Source organism: Sarcophilus harrisii, chromosome 2 (genome assembly GCF_902635505.1).
Source record: "Sarcophilus harrisii chromosome 2, mSarHar1.11, whole genome shotgun sequence".
NCBI classification, from domain to species: Eukaryota; Metazoa; Chordata; class Mammalia; order Dasyuromorphia; family Dasyuridae; genus Sarcophilus; species Sarcophilus harrisii.
In genome coordinates, this window is record NC_045427.1 from 212,339,074 (window position 1) to 212,357,900 (window position 18,827).

At 36.5% G+C, this 18,827-nt stretch overlaps 1 protein-coding gene across 1 annotated transcript in view; it reads right to left on the reverse strand.

The window, feature by feature from the left end:
• The window catches only part of PLB1 (phospholipase B1), a 208,047-nt gene that overhangs the window by 57,946 nt on the left and 131,274 nt on the right, over positions 1 to 18,827 (reverse strand). The window contains exons 36-43 of the mRNA XM_031951326.1: positions 18,558 to 18,609; positions 17,911 to 17,991; positions 16,154 to 16,219; positions 14,074 to 14,174; positions 9,998 to 10,079; positions 9,113 to 9,217; positions 3,708 to 3,803; positions 1,809 to 1,880 (exon numbers count right to left, since the gene is read on the reverse strand). Coding sequence (XP_031807186.1) covers positions 1,809 to 1,880; positions 3,708 to 3,803; positions 9,113 to 9,217; positions 9,998 to 10,079; positions 14,074 to 14,174; positions 16,154 to 16,219; positions 17,911 to 17,991; positions 18,558 to 18,609 — 655 coding nt within the window. The remainder of the gene's footprint in view (positions 1 to 1,808; positions 1,881 to 3,707; positions 3,804 to 9,112; positions 9,218 to 9,997; positions 10,080 to 14,073; positions 14,175 to 16,153; positions 16,220 to 17,910; positions 17,992 to 18,557; positions 18,610 to 18,827) is intronic.

Consider the following 18,827-nt stretch of genomic DNA (forward strand, 5'->3'; position numbering starts at 1 on the left):
CAGGTGCTTTTTAATCTATAAAATGAAGATAATAGCCTCTAACTTATAGGGCTATTGTTAGGATAAAATGAGGATAGATGGTAAAGAAAATATTGGTTAAATATGGACTAAATGATGACTCTCTTCTGTGACTCTATTATCATACCTCTTTTGGAGACAATAATTGCACAATGCCAGACATTGTATGTGTGGCAAAGGTAAAAACTGAAACTTTTTTGTTCAACCTGTTCTCACTCAAGATGGTGGAGGGGAAGCAGAGCCCAGACAGAGCTTCTGGCTGAACTTGCAAAGAAAAGGGGAGGACTACAGTCCAGCCAGAAAGACCACTTGTACTATACATATCTTATTGATAGTGATTTGCATTAGAATGTGAACTGCTTGAGGATAAAGAATGTTTTTACCTTTCTGTGAATCCTCAATGTTTAGCTAAGTACCTGACACAGAGTAAGTGTAAAGTAAATGCTCATTGACTGACTGACTCCAAAGATTTAGCTCCTAGTCCAATCCTCTATCCACTCAATAGGGTAGTAAAATCCACAACTATTACCTCTTTCTCTACCTTATTAAGACTTTCATTTTACATAAAATTATGGTCTAGATAAAGTGATTCTTCTTCCTCCCCTCTGCCTATTGCCCTTTTGGCTTTAAGTCTCAATTAAAATCTCATCTTTTATTGGAAACTTTCCCTAATTTACCTTAATTCCAATGATTTCTCTCTGTTAATTATTTCCCAATTATTCTGTATGCTGTTTGCTTTGTTTGTGTTTGTTTGCATGCTGTCTCTCCCATTAGAGTGTAAGTTCCTTGACACCAGGGACTATCTTTTGCCTTTTTTGTATCCCCAAAACTTAGCACTAGGCTTCATGAATGCAGTGCTTCTGAATGGTTTGTTGATTGACTGGCTGAAGTAATTTGCCCATAGTCACAGAACTGAGATTGAAACCAAGGTCCTTGGATTCCAAAGTCCATTCATTTTTCTATTGTATCACAAGTTCCTATCTCTTAACAACACTCGGATTTGGCCTAAATTTTTTTTTTTAATTAAGCTAAGAGAGGCAAACTACTTGGGAAAGCTGGAAACACTGTGAATTTCAAATTTCAATCCACCTCCATTTCAAAACCAGTCTTTGAGTCATTGCTCAAATGCTTGTCTTTTATAGGGATGGATTGTTTCCAACCTGCTGGTTTTTCTCTGCATAGTTCTTCAGTTCTTTCCTCTTTCATTTCCACTCTTGATTAAAACAAAACAAACAAAAAAACAAACAAACAAACAAACAAACAAAAAACAAAAAAAAACAAGAACTCTCCCAGACTCCATTTCTCTTTCCTAGAAATGATGGCACATCACTAGGGTTTACTAAGTGATTTTTTGGTATTTTGCTCCCAAATTACTCCTCCAAATGTTTGGTTCTTTATCTTTCAATCATTCTTGCAAAGAGCTTTCTGGACAAATTCTCTTATCGCATCACATTACTTGTCAAAGATTTTTTTTTTTTTTTTGGACTTTTTTTTTCTGTTCACATTCCCTGGATCATTGTAATCATCTCTTAAATTTCTTTGGCCCTATTCTCCCATTTCCAAAGCTATACTTAACACTCCCTCAAGCAAACTGTTTGAGGACCCATCTCAAATATCAACATCTCCAAGCAACTTTCCCCAATTAAATGAAAAAGGCAAAACTAAGGAAATGGATATTGGCAGTGTCTAACTGTAAAAGGGATTGAGATAAAACAGATGAAGGAGATCAGTTTAAGAGAAAGGTCACAACTATAATCCCTATAGGAAGTTGCAAGAAAGAGCTTCATTACCTGGGTTGGACACAGTAGAGGTGTGTTTGCTGCCAAATCCAGGAAATTCATCTTCTTCCCTACTGGTTGAAGCTATAAAGAAAAACAGAAGCTGTAGTAGAGATAAGTGGATTTGTATCCTCTGACAATCACTGGCCCCATCCCAGGTAGAGGGTTCTTCCAAGAATTTCCAAGGTCTTTAAGGTTGGGCTCCCAAACAAAATCAATCCAGTTGTATCCAGCCCAGAAGGGAGGTTCTTCATCTGGAATTGGTGAACTTTTTTTTTTAATATGTGATATTAGCATTTTGATAGAATTGACTTTCTTTGTAATCTCATGTATTTTATTTTATACATTTAAAAACATCTTCTGAGAGTCTAAAGACTTCACCAGTCTGACAAATCAGTGCATGACAATAAAGGATTAAGAATTACTATATAATATTCAGAGATACTAAGTGGCTCAGTGAATAGAGCACTGGTCCTAGAGTCAGGAAGATCTGAATTTAAATCTTGCAACAGACACTTACTAGCTATTTGACTTTGAGCAAGATTTTTAATCTTTATTTGTTTTAATAAACTAGAGAAAGAAATGACAAACCATTTCAGTATCTTTGCCAAAAAAAAACCCCATGAACAGTATGGTCCATGGAGTGATGAAAAGTTGGACATAACCAAAACTACTGAATTATAACAGGTCATCTAGTCTGACCCCTTCAGTTTATAGATGAGGACACTGAGTCTCAGGTTCGAATTGTACAAGATCATTCAGCTTGGAAGAAGGTAGCAGACTTGGGATTCAAACCTGCACTTTCTAATTCAATATCCAGCACTTAAAAAATATTTATTAATTTTTGACATTCATTAAAAAAAAAAAAAAACAACAAAAAAACTTGAGCTCCAAATTCTCTCTTCTTCTAGCCCTCTTCCATTGAGAAATGTCTACCAGCAATACTACATTTCCATTTCAGTCACTGAGGCCAGATTGCATACTTTCTCTTCTCATATAAATGATAGTGCGTTCTTATTTATTGTACATATCACAAAAAATGTTAGTGTTCAATCATGTGAACTCATGTGTTCAGAGGTATCCAAGGTCAGATGTCTAAGGCAGGAGTTCTTCATCTATTTTTGTTTCAAAAAAATATGTAATTCCTTTCGACAGTTTGATGAAGCCTATGGGCACTTACTCAAAATTAAGATTTTAAATGCATACAATAAAATACATAATATAAAGGAAACCATTTATATTGAAAATAGTAATCAAAATGTATTTTTTTTAAGTTCATGGACTCCAGGTTAAGAATGCCTGACCTAGTAAAAAAAAAACAAAAAAACAATATAGTATGGTAAGTGGGTCCACAGTGATGAACCAATGGGAAGATTGCTGGATCATGAGATCACAGATTTAGAGTAAGAAGTGATCTCAAATGCAATCAACTTACAATGCCCTCATGTTATAGATGAGGAAACTGAAACCCAGTGAGCATACAAATGTGTCCCAGTAAAAAACCTAGGCATTCAACCTAAGTTCTCTGAATCCAGAGTCTATATTTTGGCCCCTCTAGTAAGCTACCATTCCCACTAGGATGGGCAGACATGGATGGATTGGGATGGGCATTGTTTGTAAGAATAGTAATTAATATCAGTGAGATTCCAGATCTCACAGTATTGGAGAATTCTCTAGTCACATGATGACCAATAGACTTGGGAAATCTGAAATATCATCTCTATTCTTTCTCTGACTTGTAGTGTGCCCCAAGTGGTAATCATTATATCCCTCTGAGACTCTGGTTTCTTATCTGCAATGGAAGGGTAAGAATAAGAAGGCTCCTTTGCACAGACCTTGGGGAAAGACTAGAGATTTAATGTCATAAACTTGCCCAACTTTGGTGTAAATATAAGCACCCTGGTCTTTTACCATATTGTTCCAAAGGGCTCTGGACAGCTGCGAGTGGAATTTCTGATTTGGGTGGATACAGTCTGGTGCAAAGAAGGAGACATCTGGGTTTCCATTCTGATGGGAGAAATTAAATTCCACTCAATTGATCAATTAATCAACATATAAGAGCAACAAAATTATATATGTCTATAACAATAGATAGAGAAAAAAAGATTTTGACAAGATAGAAACCCATTCCTATTTTTGTTTTTTTCTGGTCACTAGAAGGCATAGGACTAAAAAGAACTTTCCTTAATGTGATAAATGATCCCTCTTTAAGACAAAAAGTCAGCATGATTTATAATAGGGAAAAACTAAAGACCTTTCCAGTAAGATTGGAGTCTATTCCAATCTAGTGATAGAAATACTAGTTTGTGATTTAAAAAAAAAACACTAGAAAAGAGATTGAGGGAATAAGCATAGGGCAAAAAAAATTATTGCTTTTTTGCTGATGATATGGTTTATAGTTAGAAAACCCTAGAGAGTCAACTAAAAAACTAATTGAAATAATTAAGTTCTACAAAGTTGTAGGATATTAAATAAACTCATATAAATCATTAGTATATCTGCATATTATTAACAAAATCCAGCAAGAAGCAAAAAGAGAAAAAAATCAATTTGAAATAATTACAAGAAGTATTAACGACTTGGGAATCTACCTGCCAAGACCCACACAGGAGCTATATAAATACAAATACAAAATATTTTTGCACAAAGACAGACCTGAGCAATTAGAAAGATATTACTTGCCTAGGAGTAGGCTGAGTTAATATAATAAAAATGACAATATTATAAAAATTAATTCATTTACTCGGTGCTATACCAATCAAATTACCAAATAATTACTTTGTAGTGCTAAAAAATCACTGCCAAACTCATCTGAAGAAACAAGAGGGTAAGAATTTCAAGGGATATAATTTTTTTAAATGGAAAGAGGGCTTAGCAGTACTAGATCTCAATCCATACTACAGAGTAGTAATCATCAGAACAATTTGGTATTGGTTAAAAAGAAAAAAGTTGATCAACGGTACAAACTGGGTATGTAATAAGATACAAACAAGCACAGAAATGTTTGCCAAGTCCCAAATATCTCAGAGTAAGAGCTCACTATTTGACAAAAAGTATAAAAAAGAAACAACCCCAACATTCTGGTAGGAATTAGGTATAAACCAATATCTGATACTTTTATACTAAGATAAACTCCAAATTGGATATGTGATTTAGAGATAGGAAGACACCACAAATTACAGGAGCAAGGAAGATAACTTATCTGTCAGATATATGGATGAAGGGAGAGTTCATGAAGAATCATGAAGTAAAAAAGGATTACAGAAAATAAAATAGATATTCTCAATTACATAAAATTTTAAAAGTTTCTGTACAAAGCAATGCAGCTAAAAGTAGAAGAGAAGCAGGTAAATAAAGAAAATCTTTGCAGCAAATTTCTCTGTAAAGGTTTCATTTCTAGTATGTACAGGAACTGATTTAAATTTATAAGAATTAGAGTCATCTCCACTCAGTAAGTGGTTAAGGGACATGGATGGACACAGTTTTCAAAAAAAAAAAAAATCCACACTATAATATCCATATGAAAAAATGCTCAAAATCATTAATAATTAATGAAATGAAGTTCTATTTCACACCTTTCAGATTGGCAAAAGAAAAGAAAAAGAAAAATGACAAATGTTGAAGGGACTGGGAAAACAGGTACATAAATGTACTATGTGAAAAACTGAGAGACAATCCAACCATTTTGGAAAACAATTTAGAACAATGCTCAAAAAACTATTACAATGTACACATTCTTTGACACATTGATACCACCACTAGCCTTTTATTCCAAAAAGAGTAAAGGGACAAAAATATATATATATATATATATATGTATATACAAAAACAATTATAACAGCTCTGTTTTTTGTAATAGTAAAGAAGTAGAAACAGAGTGCCCATCAAATGGAGAATGACTGAACCAGTTACAGCATATATATGTGATGGAATACTATTGTGCAGTAAGGAATGATGAAGAGAAGGATTTCAAAGAAATCTGTTAAGACTTACATGCCCTGATATAGAATAAAGTGAGAAAAAACAGAACAATTTGTATATAATTTGTATACACACACACACACACACACACACACACACACACAGAGTTTTGAAGATTTGGGAACTCTGATCAATACAATGATCAAGATTCCAGAGTAGTCTTGATGAAATATTCTTCCCACCTTCTGATAGAGAGGTGATAAATGTAGATTGAGGCATATTTTGGAGGGATATGGCCAATTGGGAAATTTGTTTTAGTTGATTATTAATATTTATGACAAGTTTTGCTTTCTTGCTTTCTCAGTGGGGAAGGAAAGATGGAAGAGAAGGCAGATTTTCATTGATTGAAAATAAAATTGAAAACCTTCAATTAACAAGCATTTATCACAAGCACATGTTATCAGCAAGAGACTGTGAAAGGCGCTAGACAGTCATTCAAAGACAAAAATGACCAAAAGCTCTCTTTCTTCAAGAAGTTTATATTCTGTCAAATTAGATAACATGCAGATACAAAATAGATACAAAGCAATTTTTTGTTTTGTTTGTTTGTGAGGGAAGGAAGCAATAACAGTTGAGGGAAGTGAGAATCATATCTCAAGTGTTTATTCCCGGTAAAAGTTCTATGTTAGTTTGGGGGGAAAAGAGAGAAATAAATCACAGCCCCATCCTGAAGGAAATGATAGCCTAATAATTAAGATAAATTCTATACATAAAGGCTATATAGTACAAAATACATATAAGAGCATAAACGAATAAAAAACAAAATGAAAGGGAGAAGAGTGGATTTTGGATTGGAATTCTAGTAATTAATTTAGATAAACATTCATTAAGTACTGATTATAGGAAAGCTGCTTGAGATTCAAAGATAAAAAATATGAAGCTTCAAAAAGCTTCCATTGTTCTTTGGACATAGATGGTATCATGTAATATTCTGAAGGTTAATGGGGATGGACAAACAGGCTAATATCTGTACTTCTCTTATAGATTTGTGAATCATCAGCCCCTTTACAGATCTGACTTGTTTTAAGAGGGAATCATTTGTTCTGTTTCTGCTCAAAAAAAAAAAATAAAAATAAAAAAAAGAGAATCATTAAAAAGGCCTATGGTTTGGCAACCTCAAGGGACCTACTTAAGCCTCAGGTGACATTTCCTCCTCCTCCTTTTTTCTTTCATTTCCCTTTTAAAACCCAGGGAAAGCGATTCATAATTTATTAGGCACATACATATAATATTCCACTTTAGGGCACAACTGAGGAAAAAACCTGTCTAGTCCTCTTTGAGAAAACAGGGCAATTCTGGTTGCTACCTTTGGCAACCAATCAGAAAGGATACATTATGACCTTAGGCTAATTGGTTCTTGAGGGTCAAAATAAATGAGGGCTTTGGCCCAAAGATCAGGAACAATCTCAGCTATTTTGACAGTGGTTCTATGCTCCATGTACATTCTCTTTCACTAATTTCAAGGACTGGATCAAATCCAACATGAGAGCAGATATTATTCATTCTTTCCCACACATCCAACAAAGAAGAATGATTGATTTAGTTAAAAAAAAAAAAAGTGAGAGAAGAGGGCTCTCAGTCACATTCAGACCTCTTTCTCTCATGCTTTGTTTTTCAGTTCTACTGCTTTACAATTGAGGTCTCCCTTTTCCCATTTCCCATAAGCACATAGGCTATCGCTGACCCTACAAATGTAACTTCAATTCATTTGAACTTTAAGGATTCAGCTTCTAGCCGGGGATTCCAAGATAAAAGGCACTATGGCCCTTATCTTCAACCAGTTCATGTTCTTAATGTTTACAGAAGTGTGGTAGGAACAGAGGAGAGGTGTAGGCAAAGTGCTTTAGGAAAACAGAGGAGGAAAGAGAATATTTTTAGCTGGGGGGATGGGGTTTGCTAGTGGGGAATTACAGAATCTCGGAGTTGTTTAGAACCTCAGAAGCTACCTGGTACATTTGCCTGAAGACAAATGCCTTCTACATTATTTTCATTAAGTAAATATCTAACTTTTGTTTGAAAATGTTCACTGACTTAGAGACTACCACATCTAGGACAGCCCATTTCTAACTCCTTGATAGCTGGACTTTGGAAGTTGTTGTTATTGATGATGACGTGTGTGTGTGTTTGTGTGTGTGTGTGTGTGTGTGTCTGTGTGAGTGAAATCTCAAATTGTCTTTTTGTAACTTCTATCCATGGTTTTAGTTCAGCCTTCTGGTGCCAAGCAGAACACATCTATACCTTCATTTAACTGACAGCCCTTCAAATACTCAAAGACTGATTATTGTATTCATCCTGGGAAATACTAGTAAATATTTAACAACTGACTCTTCAAAAACATGTACCAACAACACATTTTAATGTTTAACTTGCATTATTGAGATTTTCTTCATCAGTTCAATCACTCTGTTGATTGCAGACAATCAACAAAATCATAAATCAAACTCAATTTTTTAAGTGAAAATGTTCATCTCTCCTAAGTTGAATGCAGTACACTTCTGTCACTTCTCATTTTTCTACCCCAGAAAGTCTTTCTTTTAAAGAGGCATCTGCATAGTGAAATAGATAGTGGGCTGAACCTTGAGGTAGGAACTCCACAATAGGAAGAGCAGAGTTCAAATCCTGCCTTAGATACTTGACTGTGTTGAGTCTCTTGACCTCTCTAAACCTACGTTTCTTCATCTATAAAATGGAGCTAATCATCATAGGCATCTATAACCAGAGATTGATTGAGAACAAAATGAGACAGTATTTGTATTGAGCTTTGCAATCCTTAAATGTTATCTAAATCCTAGCTATTATTATTCAGGCCCCATTCCCTTTAACTAACTCTCATGTAGTAAAAACTCAAGGCCTTTCAGTGGTCTGATTGCCTTCTTCTAAATGTCATCTAAGTTGTCAAAGTCCTTTTTAAAATGTGGGATTCAGATGTTAAAATACCCTAGGTCTTACCCAGACAGACTATATAGCAGGATTATGACCTCCCTAGTCCTTGACGCTAATCTTTCAATGAAGCTCAAGATTGTATTAGCTTTTTTGGTCACCTTACATTGAAGTTGAAACATGATATTTAACTTGTGGTACACTAAAACCCTCAGACTGTTTTTGCCTCAGAAAAAACTGCTCTCTAACTATGCTGTTTTCACCTTATACTTGTACATTTGAATTTCTGAACCTAAAGGTCAGACTTTACATTTATTTCGCATCATTGTGAAAGCAGATTGGACTTTGAAGGGAGAAAAGTGGAGATATGGAGGGAGTATAAAAATATGAATTCAAGTGAATCCTGCACAGGTGAGCAACAGGGACAGGAACTAGAGCAAGACAAGGGGCCATACCGGTTGCAAGACAAGTTTGGTGTTTTCAAAAAAAGGCTGCAGTACCACCGTGAAGTCCTCCCGAGTGTCGTAACGGCCTGACTCCACCAATTCTCTGATGCTGCTCTGGTAAAAGGAAAGAGGAACAGACTGTCTCAATGCATTTCTGGGCAGAAAGGTCCTTCGGGATCATAAGATGTAGAGTATTTATCCCTGAAAGGATCTTAGAGATTCTTGGATAACCTTGGTTTTACAGAGAGGGGAACTAAAGCCCACAGGGATGTTATATAAGGTCGCTCAGAGAAACCACATCAGGGCCAAGCTGGGTACAACCTTGACCTTTGGTTCTTCCCTATTCCACCTTACCTGTGGAGAACCCATTTCTGGAGGGTCTTCATGGGCATTTTAAAGGTACATCTTATGGTAAACTTATGAATTGAATCTGCTAACTTTAGGACTGAAAAGAACCTGTGATGAGGTAAATTTCATTGCATGGAAATCTGGTGGGAAAGCTTCACCTGACAAGGGCAGATCAATTCAATTCAATACAACATTTATTTGATGTCATTATCTCCAATGCTTTACACAAGGGACTGGGGCAACAAAGAAGCACGGCTCAATCAGTGCCTGCCTTCAAGGAACTTACAATCAAGTAAGAGGTGTGTGACATGGACATTTAGAAAATGGTAAGAGAGCATGGAGTCGTAGCCTAAGATTCAAGGAGGAGAGCAGTAGATCTGAGAATGAAAAAAGAAGTGTCCATCTCATATAAGAAAGACTCTGTCAGGACGGTGCTAGACAGGCATGCCCTTGAGTTCTACTAACCGAGTCTTTCCCCTTCTCTTGGGGTTTTGATAGTCAGGGGACAGGGAGGCTAAAAAGAGATGTTCTGTCTCTGTATCTTACCTGGTAGCTCTTGATGACTTCTTTCATCCTGGCCAGCTCTGAAGAGCCTTCTCTGACCATCAGAATGCAGTTACAAAAAGAGCTGCAATATGGTGGGAGAGAGAAGTCACAGAAAGGCCATCCTGGCATCCAGAAAGCTTGACTTTGGGCCAAGGCTAGTGGTTCTGATGACACTTGTAGATATTGCCCGGGTAGCTGCCTCCATATATTAGCCAGGTCTTTGTCCCTACACTACCACCTATGTGCCTCAGAAATACTTCCCTGGTGTGGATGACATTAATTACCCTTTCTGGTTCTTGAGTGGGATATTGAATAAAGTCTAATGGTTGTAAAAACAGACTATTATTCAAGTTAATTGGGAGCAATCGCATGTGTGAATACTTTTAAGATCATAGATTTAAAATTGTAACATCTGACAGGTAACTTAGTCTGATCTTTCAGTTCATAGATGAGTTCACTGAGACTTAGATTTGAGCTGGTCAAGGTCATTTAAAGCAGGATGAAGTAGCAGGCTTGAGATTCAACCCGGGGCCTTTTAATTCAATATCCAGCACTTTTATTTAAAAAAATATTTATTTTTAACAATAATTTTTTTTTTAATTTGAGTTTCAAATTCTCTTTTCCTTTAACCCGTTCCCCACCCATTGAAGAGGCCCGGTTATGAATGATCCCCATTACCCATGTGATTTTATTATTCAGCCTTTTCTACACCATTTCATGTCCATGTTTCCAGAATCAAGAGGCAACTTTATTAAATAGAAAGTGTATGTCATTTGGAATCTGAGGATATTTGGTTTCTTGCAGTCTCAGTATACTCATCTGTAAAATGAAGGGACATGGTGGCAGTCCCTTTCAATGTCCAGTCTATGATTCATAATTTCATTTGTTGTCAGTGGTCCTGCCACCAGAGAGGTCATGAATTAGGAGATAGGTTTTTATCAATTGCCTTGGAGGAAAATATATCTTACAGGTCAGCCTTCTGGTAATGAGCATCTCTGAACTTTGCTAGTCTGAACCTGGGAGGAGAGTCTGTTACCATTCCCGACTTTGGTGCTTCTGTAGTTTGGTTAGAACTTGCCAGACCTTGAGCCCTATCACCATCATAAACTTTTCAGTCACCACCAACTATCCGAAAAGAATGTGAACAGAGGAAACATTTTAATCTCCTCATATTAGTACACCTCCCCCGGCTACCCCTACTATTCATGTATCCCTTAACATGAAGGTGACTTACAGCCTGCCTTCTCCTACCTTCTGGGTGGGAGTGATCTCCTTTGTTTGGCTCCAAAGTTAGAATAGTCTGCATCTTTAAAACTGGCTAAACTGAGACCATTTTTCTTTCTTTCTTTCTTTCTTTTTTTCTGTAATTGCTATGGTTCAATCTTTACTCATTGAATAATTGAGTAAAGATTGCAATCTACCTCACCAGATGAGTGCCATGAATTGAACTGGAAAGAGAGATAACTTCCCTTTCTCTCTTGTCCTTGTTCTAAGAAATGAACCAGGGGTATTTGTTTCTATTCTGTGTCATTTGTCTTTCTCAGTTTCAGGCGTCAGCCTATAAGACTAACCAGATTGGGCATACTGCAGCCTACCAAGCCAGTAGGGAAGCCTGGAGAAGCTAGAGTGCCTGGGATTCAAGCCTGGGGAAGGGGGTAGACTTGGATCTGAAAACAGTACTCTCAAGGAACTGAGCTGTATTAGTAATTATATAATTTAAGTAAATATTTCTTTGTAAAGCTAATCTGTTTATGGCTAAAGGAACAGGAGCACAGGCGATCCAAGATTACTCTTGGGAACCACCATTGGGACTGGAAGCATTGGCAAAGAGTCTAGACATGCCCAAATTCCGCTATGGGCACCAGAGAGTCCTGGGAGAGGGGCGACATACAACAACATGGCCTTCAGGCAGTGGAAGCCAGAATAATCAGTTATACTTGCAACTCATATTAGTAGAAAACTTTACAATTTACTAATTGCATTCCCCCCACAACAACTCTATATGTTAGATACTACAGATATTAATTTCATTTTATAGATGAGGAATGTGAGACTTGGTGAGGTTAAGTGACTCATCCAGAGTCATATCAGTAAGAAGGAGATCTGGCACTTTAACCCAGGTCTCCTTATGCTAATTTCATTATCTTTTTTTAATTTTATAACAATAATAATAACAGCAATAATAAATGATGCTTTAAAGTTTATGGGACAGCCATAGTGCAAAGAGCACTCATCTTTCTGAGTTCAAATCTGGCCTCAGACACTTGCTAGCTGTGTGACCATGGGCAAGTCACTTAATCCTTTTGCCTCAGTTTCCTTATCTGCAAAATGAACTAGAAAAGGAAATAGTAAACCACTCTAGTATCTTTGCTAAGAAAATTTCAAATGGGGACACAAAGAGTTGGACACAACTGGAAAATAATTGAATATTTAAGTTTACAAAGCAAGTTAATGTTATTTTTCACTTTAGAATCGCACAACAGTCCTGGGAGATAGGTGCTTTGTGTTACCTTTCAATGTCACAGGTCTCAGATTTGTTAATATTTCAATATTTCCATCTATAGCTTAAGTACCACCTGTTTTTCCCAAGTGCTAGTAGTCCCCTTCCTCCCTCCCAATCTGACATTTAATTGTCTTCTACTTGTTTGGATTTATTATAAACCTAATAATGATACCTAGCTTTTACATAGCATCTACAATACTCCAGGCATGGTACTAAGCAGCTTACAAATATTACCTCATTAGATCCTCACTATGATCCTAGGAGGTAGATGCTATTATTATCCTCATTTTATAGTTGAGGAAACTAAGACAAAAAGTTCTTTCTGACACTACACTCTATCCACTGTGCCACATATATTTATTTGCATGTATTCTCTTCTGTTAAAATGTAGGAAAACAGATTTTTTTTTTGCTCATCTGTCCTTAGTGCCTAGCACATAGTAAATGCTTAATAAATGCTTATAGGTTTATTAATTAATTGATTGAGTACTGACAAAGATGGAAAAAAGTAGGGAAAATTTTGTTAAGCTAGGGAAAATTTAATCAGGATAAGGGTTGTAAGGAGTTCAATGGGTAAGGGGAAGAGAAGCCCCAACAATTCACTGTCAACACACCTCTAGAATAGTCACATTTCTGAGTGCTATTGCTATTCTGGCATACTGTGACATAGCATACTTCTTAGTGACTGCTACCCCTTCTAATCCCAGAGCATTCAGGAATACTTTTTGGTATCTAAAACCCACCTCCCATTTCCAGGCCTTTGCAGAAGCTGTCCCTCTTGCCAAGAATTCACTCCCTCCTCTGCTTTCCTTAGAATTCATAGCTTCCTTTAAGGCTCAGTTCACATGCCACATCTTCTCCCTTAGTTGTTATGGCTCTCTCCCTTTTTAATTAATCATGCCCATACTTATTTGTATGCATGGTGTATTCCTCAGTAGGATGTAAGTCCTTTGAGGAAGGGGCTGGTTTTCATTCTGTCTTTGTATCCAGTGTGTCTTAGCAGATGTTGTTCTGTGATTTTGGTTGTGTCCTACTCATTTCGGGGATTTCTTGCAAAAATACTGGAGTGGTTTGCCATTTCCTTCTCCAGACCATTTTATAGATGAGGAAACTAAGGCAAACAGAGTAAGTAACTTTCCCAGAGTCATATAGCTAGTTAGTATTGGAGGTCAGATTTGAACTCATGAATATGAATCTTCCTGATCCCAAGCTCAGTACTCTATCTGCTCAGGGCTTGCAGCCATCTAGCAAATAATGGGTGCTTAATAAATATTTGTTATGAATTGCATTCCTTCCTTAAAAACCATCTTTTTCTTCAGTCTTGCCCACACAGACATGAATGTCCCAGCCTTGCATCTTGTGTGCACACAATCTGGACAGACTCCAAGTATCAGTAAAAAGGAAGTAGGACCAGGCACACAGGTAGTTCCAGGAGATAGAAGCTCCCCACAAACATCTGGTTTCCAAAAAGGATAGAGCATTGTATGAAGAACCAGATGGGCCAAAAACTAGATGCCAGCAACTCTCATGACCCAGATCATCACATACAATCCTGCTGCCAATCCCATGCTTACTTTGCATGAAGTACTGGACAATTATTTTGGTTGCCCAGGATCACCTGCCGAAGAATGATGGGGTTCATAAAGTCCACGATGTTGACCAAGGCTCTGGGTACCTAAATATAAAGATATAGCGGAAAGATGGGTCATCATTACTTCAAATTCCTAGTAATTACATCTTAATACAGTTATTTTAATTTTACAGAATGCTTCTCTTACCACACTGTCAGTGGCTTATGCAAATGTTATTAAAATACCCATTCTACAGAAAGGATAAGCTGAAATTCACTTTTACTAAAGATAAAGTGACTGACTAAGTATCCCACAGCTGGCTAGCATTGGAGCTGAGATATGAAATCATATATTTTGTGAGATACAATATCAGAATACAAGGCTAGGACTATGAGATTCTTTTTCTTACTTAACAGCCCTAACATAGAATCTGTAATAGGGTTCTATCAGACCTGGGTTTATATCTGGACTTAGATTCCATTTAGTAGCTGTATGTGATCCTTGGAAAGACATTAAACTTCTCTTGGCTTCAGTTTGCTTATCTGTGAATTGGGGACAGTAAGATCTGTTCTTACTTCATCAGGTTTATGTGAGAATGAATTTGCTTCGCAAATTTTAGAACATGATATAAAAGCCAGTTTTGATTTTCGTTGTTGTTAATAGAGCAGTGAAAATAGTGGAGAAACATCATATTTTTTGCTGACTGCTGAATATAGGAAATAGCAAATTCTTAAGTTTGACTGGAATGAGTAGCATTTAGGGAACAGTAATATGAATTCAATCTGGGAGGATGATAATAACTAGCATTTACATATCACACAAAGTATTTGATACATGTAAAATCATTTCATCCTCATTACAATCAAGTGAGGTTGGTGCGATTATTATCCTCATAAGAAAACTGAGGTTGAAAATGGTTGAGTGACTTGTCTACCATCACACAGTTAGAAAACGTGAGATTGTATTTAAACTCAGATATTCCTGATTCCAAGTCTAGCACTGTATCCAATACTTCTAGGGATGCAGACATATAAATTATCCAGGAAGCAATAGAAAGCTAGTGAATTCTCTTGAACAAAAGAGTGATGTGGTCAGATACTTGAGTCCATAGCTTTGCTTCCAAGAGGCAAGCAACTTTTAATATCATACTACAGTTATTTTCTACAGTGATCTTTGAGCCCAAGAATCTGACAGTGCTTCCAATTCTTTTCCCTTCATTTGTCAGGAAGTAATGGGATCATTTGCCATTATCTTAGACTTTTAAAATGTTAAGCATTTACATTTTATTCCTGACTGGGAGTGGAAAGGAGTCAAATTGGTCATGACTATTCATCACTCATTACAGTCTATCTTTCTTATCTGTGCCTTGTACTGGCTGTACTCCTATACTTCGAGTACCTTCCCTACTTAAAAGGACCTTTCTTCCTTTTAGATGCAGTTCAGGCATCAGACTCTGCCTTTCTTGATACAGCCAATTGCTAGGATTCTCCTTCTCAAACTATTTTATATTTAACAATGTTATGTTTATGTTGGTTTTGGGGGAGTATATATATATATATATATATATATATATATATATATATATATATATACATACATACACAAATGTGTGTATGCGTGTATATGTATATTTGTATATGTATAGGTTTATGTATATACATACATATATCTAGTCACATAAACATACACACATATGTTTTATATCTGTAGTGTTGCTAATGTTTCTATATCATCTTTTTTCCATAATATAATGTAAAGTTTTTGTGAATAGGGAGCCTTTTATTCTTCATATTTGTGTCCCCAGGGCTAGGTACATCATATGCACTTGAACATTGCTAATTGAGTGACTGATGGATATAAGCTTTCAGAATACATGCATTTTTTCCTCTTACAAGACCTGTGGTCTTTGAGCACCAGTGTTCCAAAGGAAAGTAAGAAATATATAGAGATGTGAACCTCATTGAACTGCACATAAATCCCAGTCCTCTGCCATCTTCCCCTGGTCCACTAAAACAAAGTGAAAATTGAATTCTCATACATGATGCATGAATTTTTCCCAGGGAGAGAAGGCTGCTTAACTCACCTCTCTGTGCAAGAAGTCCAAGGCATCTTGGAGGTGAGATGAGAATTTGGTGACTGAATATAAATTCTGGCAAAAGAAAGAACAAAAAGGAGGAGATGGTTAGGGTAAGAGAATGTGAAAGATGATTCATACTTCACTCATTACTCTAGTGGTAAAACCTTATTCTCTAATCCTATCTCTAGCTATGGCTAGTTGATCATGCTTCATCTCCAACTGGGTCTGAAAACATAGGACTATAGTAATCATAGCCCAAAGGGACCTCAAAGTCCAAATTTTTCCTTTGCCAGATGAGAGAAGTAAAGGGATTTGTCCAAGAAAGGAAATAATGACAAGATTTGATCTGATTTCAAATTGAGTACTCTTCCACTAAATCAAAGACAGGATCCTTGAAGGAAAAAAGTAAAAAAAAAAAGCAACCATCACCAAAAGTTGGAATAATCCGAAAGGTTGTTGAATGGCTTTGAGAGAATGGCTCTACTTTCTGAGAAGTAGAAAGAGGCTGCTCATTTTCATTGAAGTCTATAGTTACAACTCACAGTTTTAATTCACATATATAAAGACCTCTTTGTGACCACAAAATACTTTAAGGATAATCCTCAGACAGACATTGCAAGCAAAACATTTTGAAACCATTTAAATCCTGTAAGAACTGTCTTTTCATTGTTGTTATTCTCTCCTTTGATACTCATAACAAGGCTTGGAGAAAGAGAGAGGGCAGAAATGTTATTTTATGGATAAGGAAAGAAGGATTCAGAAAGGCTAACAACATGCCAGTACCTTGCAACTTTTAAGTAACAGATCCAAGGATTCAGATCTCAGTTTTTGAAACCTACCACGCTTAGCACTCTTTTCAATATACCCTGAGTTCTTCCTTTTCTGTGGATTCATCAGAACTGAACAAATAACAAGTATATTAGCGCCTAGCTAGGAATTTGAATAAGCCCTTTACTTAATTCCTTGATACAATTTTGGGATGCTCTGGGATTTAAGGCAGCAAGAACCTTGGATTTAGAATTGTAGCTCCTCCGTTCAGATCCTGTATATAATACACAAATATAAGGTAATCTGATGTTGTTGTTGATTCCCCATCAGATTACCTTATATTTGTGTATTATATATATATACACACACATATTCATAATTCCTGCATTACATTGTAAGCTCTTTGAGGGCAGAACCATTTCTTTATTGTCTTTGTATCTCTAGTACCTAGCACAGTGTTGACTGTTGACTTGTTGAGTGATTGAGACAGTTACTATGCTAAGTACTGAAGGAAAACAATAAGTACTCAGATAATAAACAATACAAAGTATGTATAAAACCAATACAAGATAATTTCTATTTCTTTTTTTTTTCTGAGGCAATTAGGGTTAACCCTAATTAGTCACCCCAGGGACTTGCCCAGAGTCACACAGCTAGGAAGTGTCAAAGTGTCTGAGACCAGATTTGAACTCATTCATGTGCTCCTGAATCCAGGGCTGGTGCTCCATCCACTACGCCATCTAGCTGCCCCACAAGGTAATTTCTAATCTGAGGCATTGGCAACTGATGGGATCAGAATAGATCTGCCTAAAAGGAGGCATTTAAATTGATCTTTGAAAGGAGATAGTGAAGCCCTAGGGCTAGGGCTGGTGTACAATAGGGCAGGTATATTTTGAGTTTCTGTTTCTATTCAGTCAGTGATGGTTTGGGTTTTCCCTGGATGGACTTCTACATTGAAAGCCAAGGCAAGAGAAGTCTCTAGTGTTGTTACTTACCGAGTCAGTGCAGTAGTCACAGAGGTCACTAGTCCCAATGAGCAGAGTAACCACCTTCCAGTCTCTTAGGAAATCAATTCTCTAAATGAAAGAAGGAGAATGCTAAACATATCATTCCATTACACTTCTGACGTTCAAGTCTCATTGTTTACAATATTAACTCCCTGACTATAGGAACTCTCTACTTTTGCTCTTATTTATATTCCCAATGCTTAGCAGAGTGCCTGACCTATATTTGGTATTTAATAAATGCTTCTTCACTGACTACTTCACAAAGCAGCATCAAAAACATAGATACCATCCTACATATCTTTTTTTTAAATTGAGGCATAGAACTGCAATTATAAAAAGGATTGCAGCTATCTTCTAGCCCTTGTAGGAAGTCTTTCTTCAACAATTCTCTTAAAAAAAACAACAACAACAAAAAAAAAAACAACAATTCTCTTAATCTCTCTGGGCCCCAATTTCCTTACTTGTAAACTGAGGAAGTTAGATTAGATGTCCCTAGAGATTTCAGCTGATGGGCATACTTCCATTGATGTGATTATCACTACTTTTTAAGGCTGCTCATTCCCTTCCTCTTCTTTTATTTGGATAGACTGATTTAGAAATTGTTTTTTCCATAAACTAGTCGGATTCTAACTTACGTGATCAGTTTTCATCTTCTGTACCAGGATCTGGACTTGCTTCATAAGTCCCCTGTGGAGCAAAAAACAATTGTTCCTTCTGATAATGAGGAGAAAGCAGATTCATCTTCTTTGCCTCTCAAAGCCACTACAGTGGAGATCTCATTGGGATTATCTCCTTTGGCAAGCAGAAGGCAGAAACACAAGTCAAAGAAGTGAACATCACTGTTCAGTGCCTATTCAGATAGTAGCAGCAATAGAACTGACTTTCTAAATCTCAGATTAGCTCAT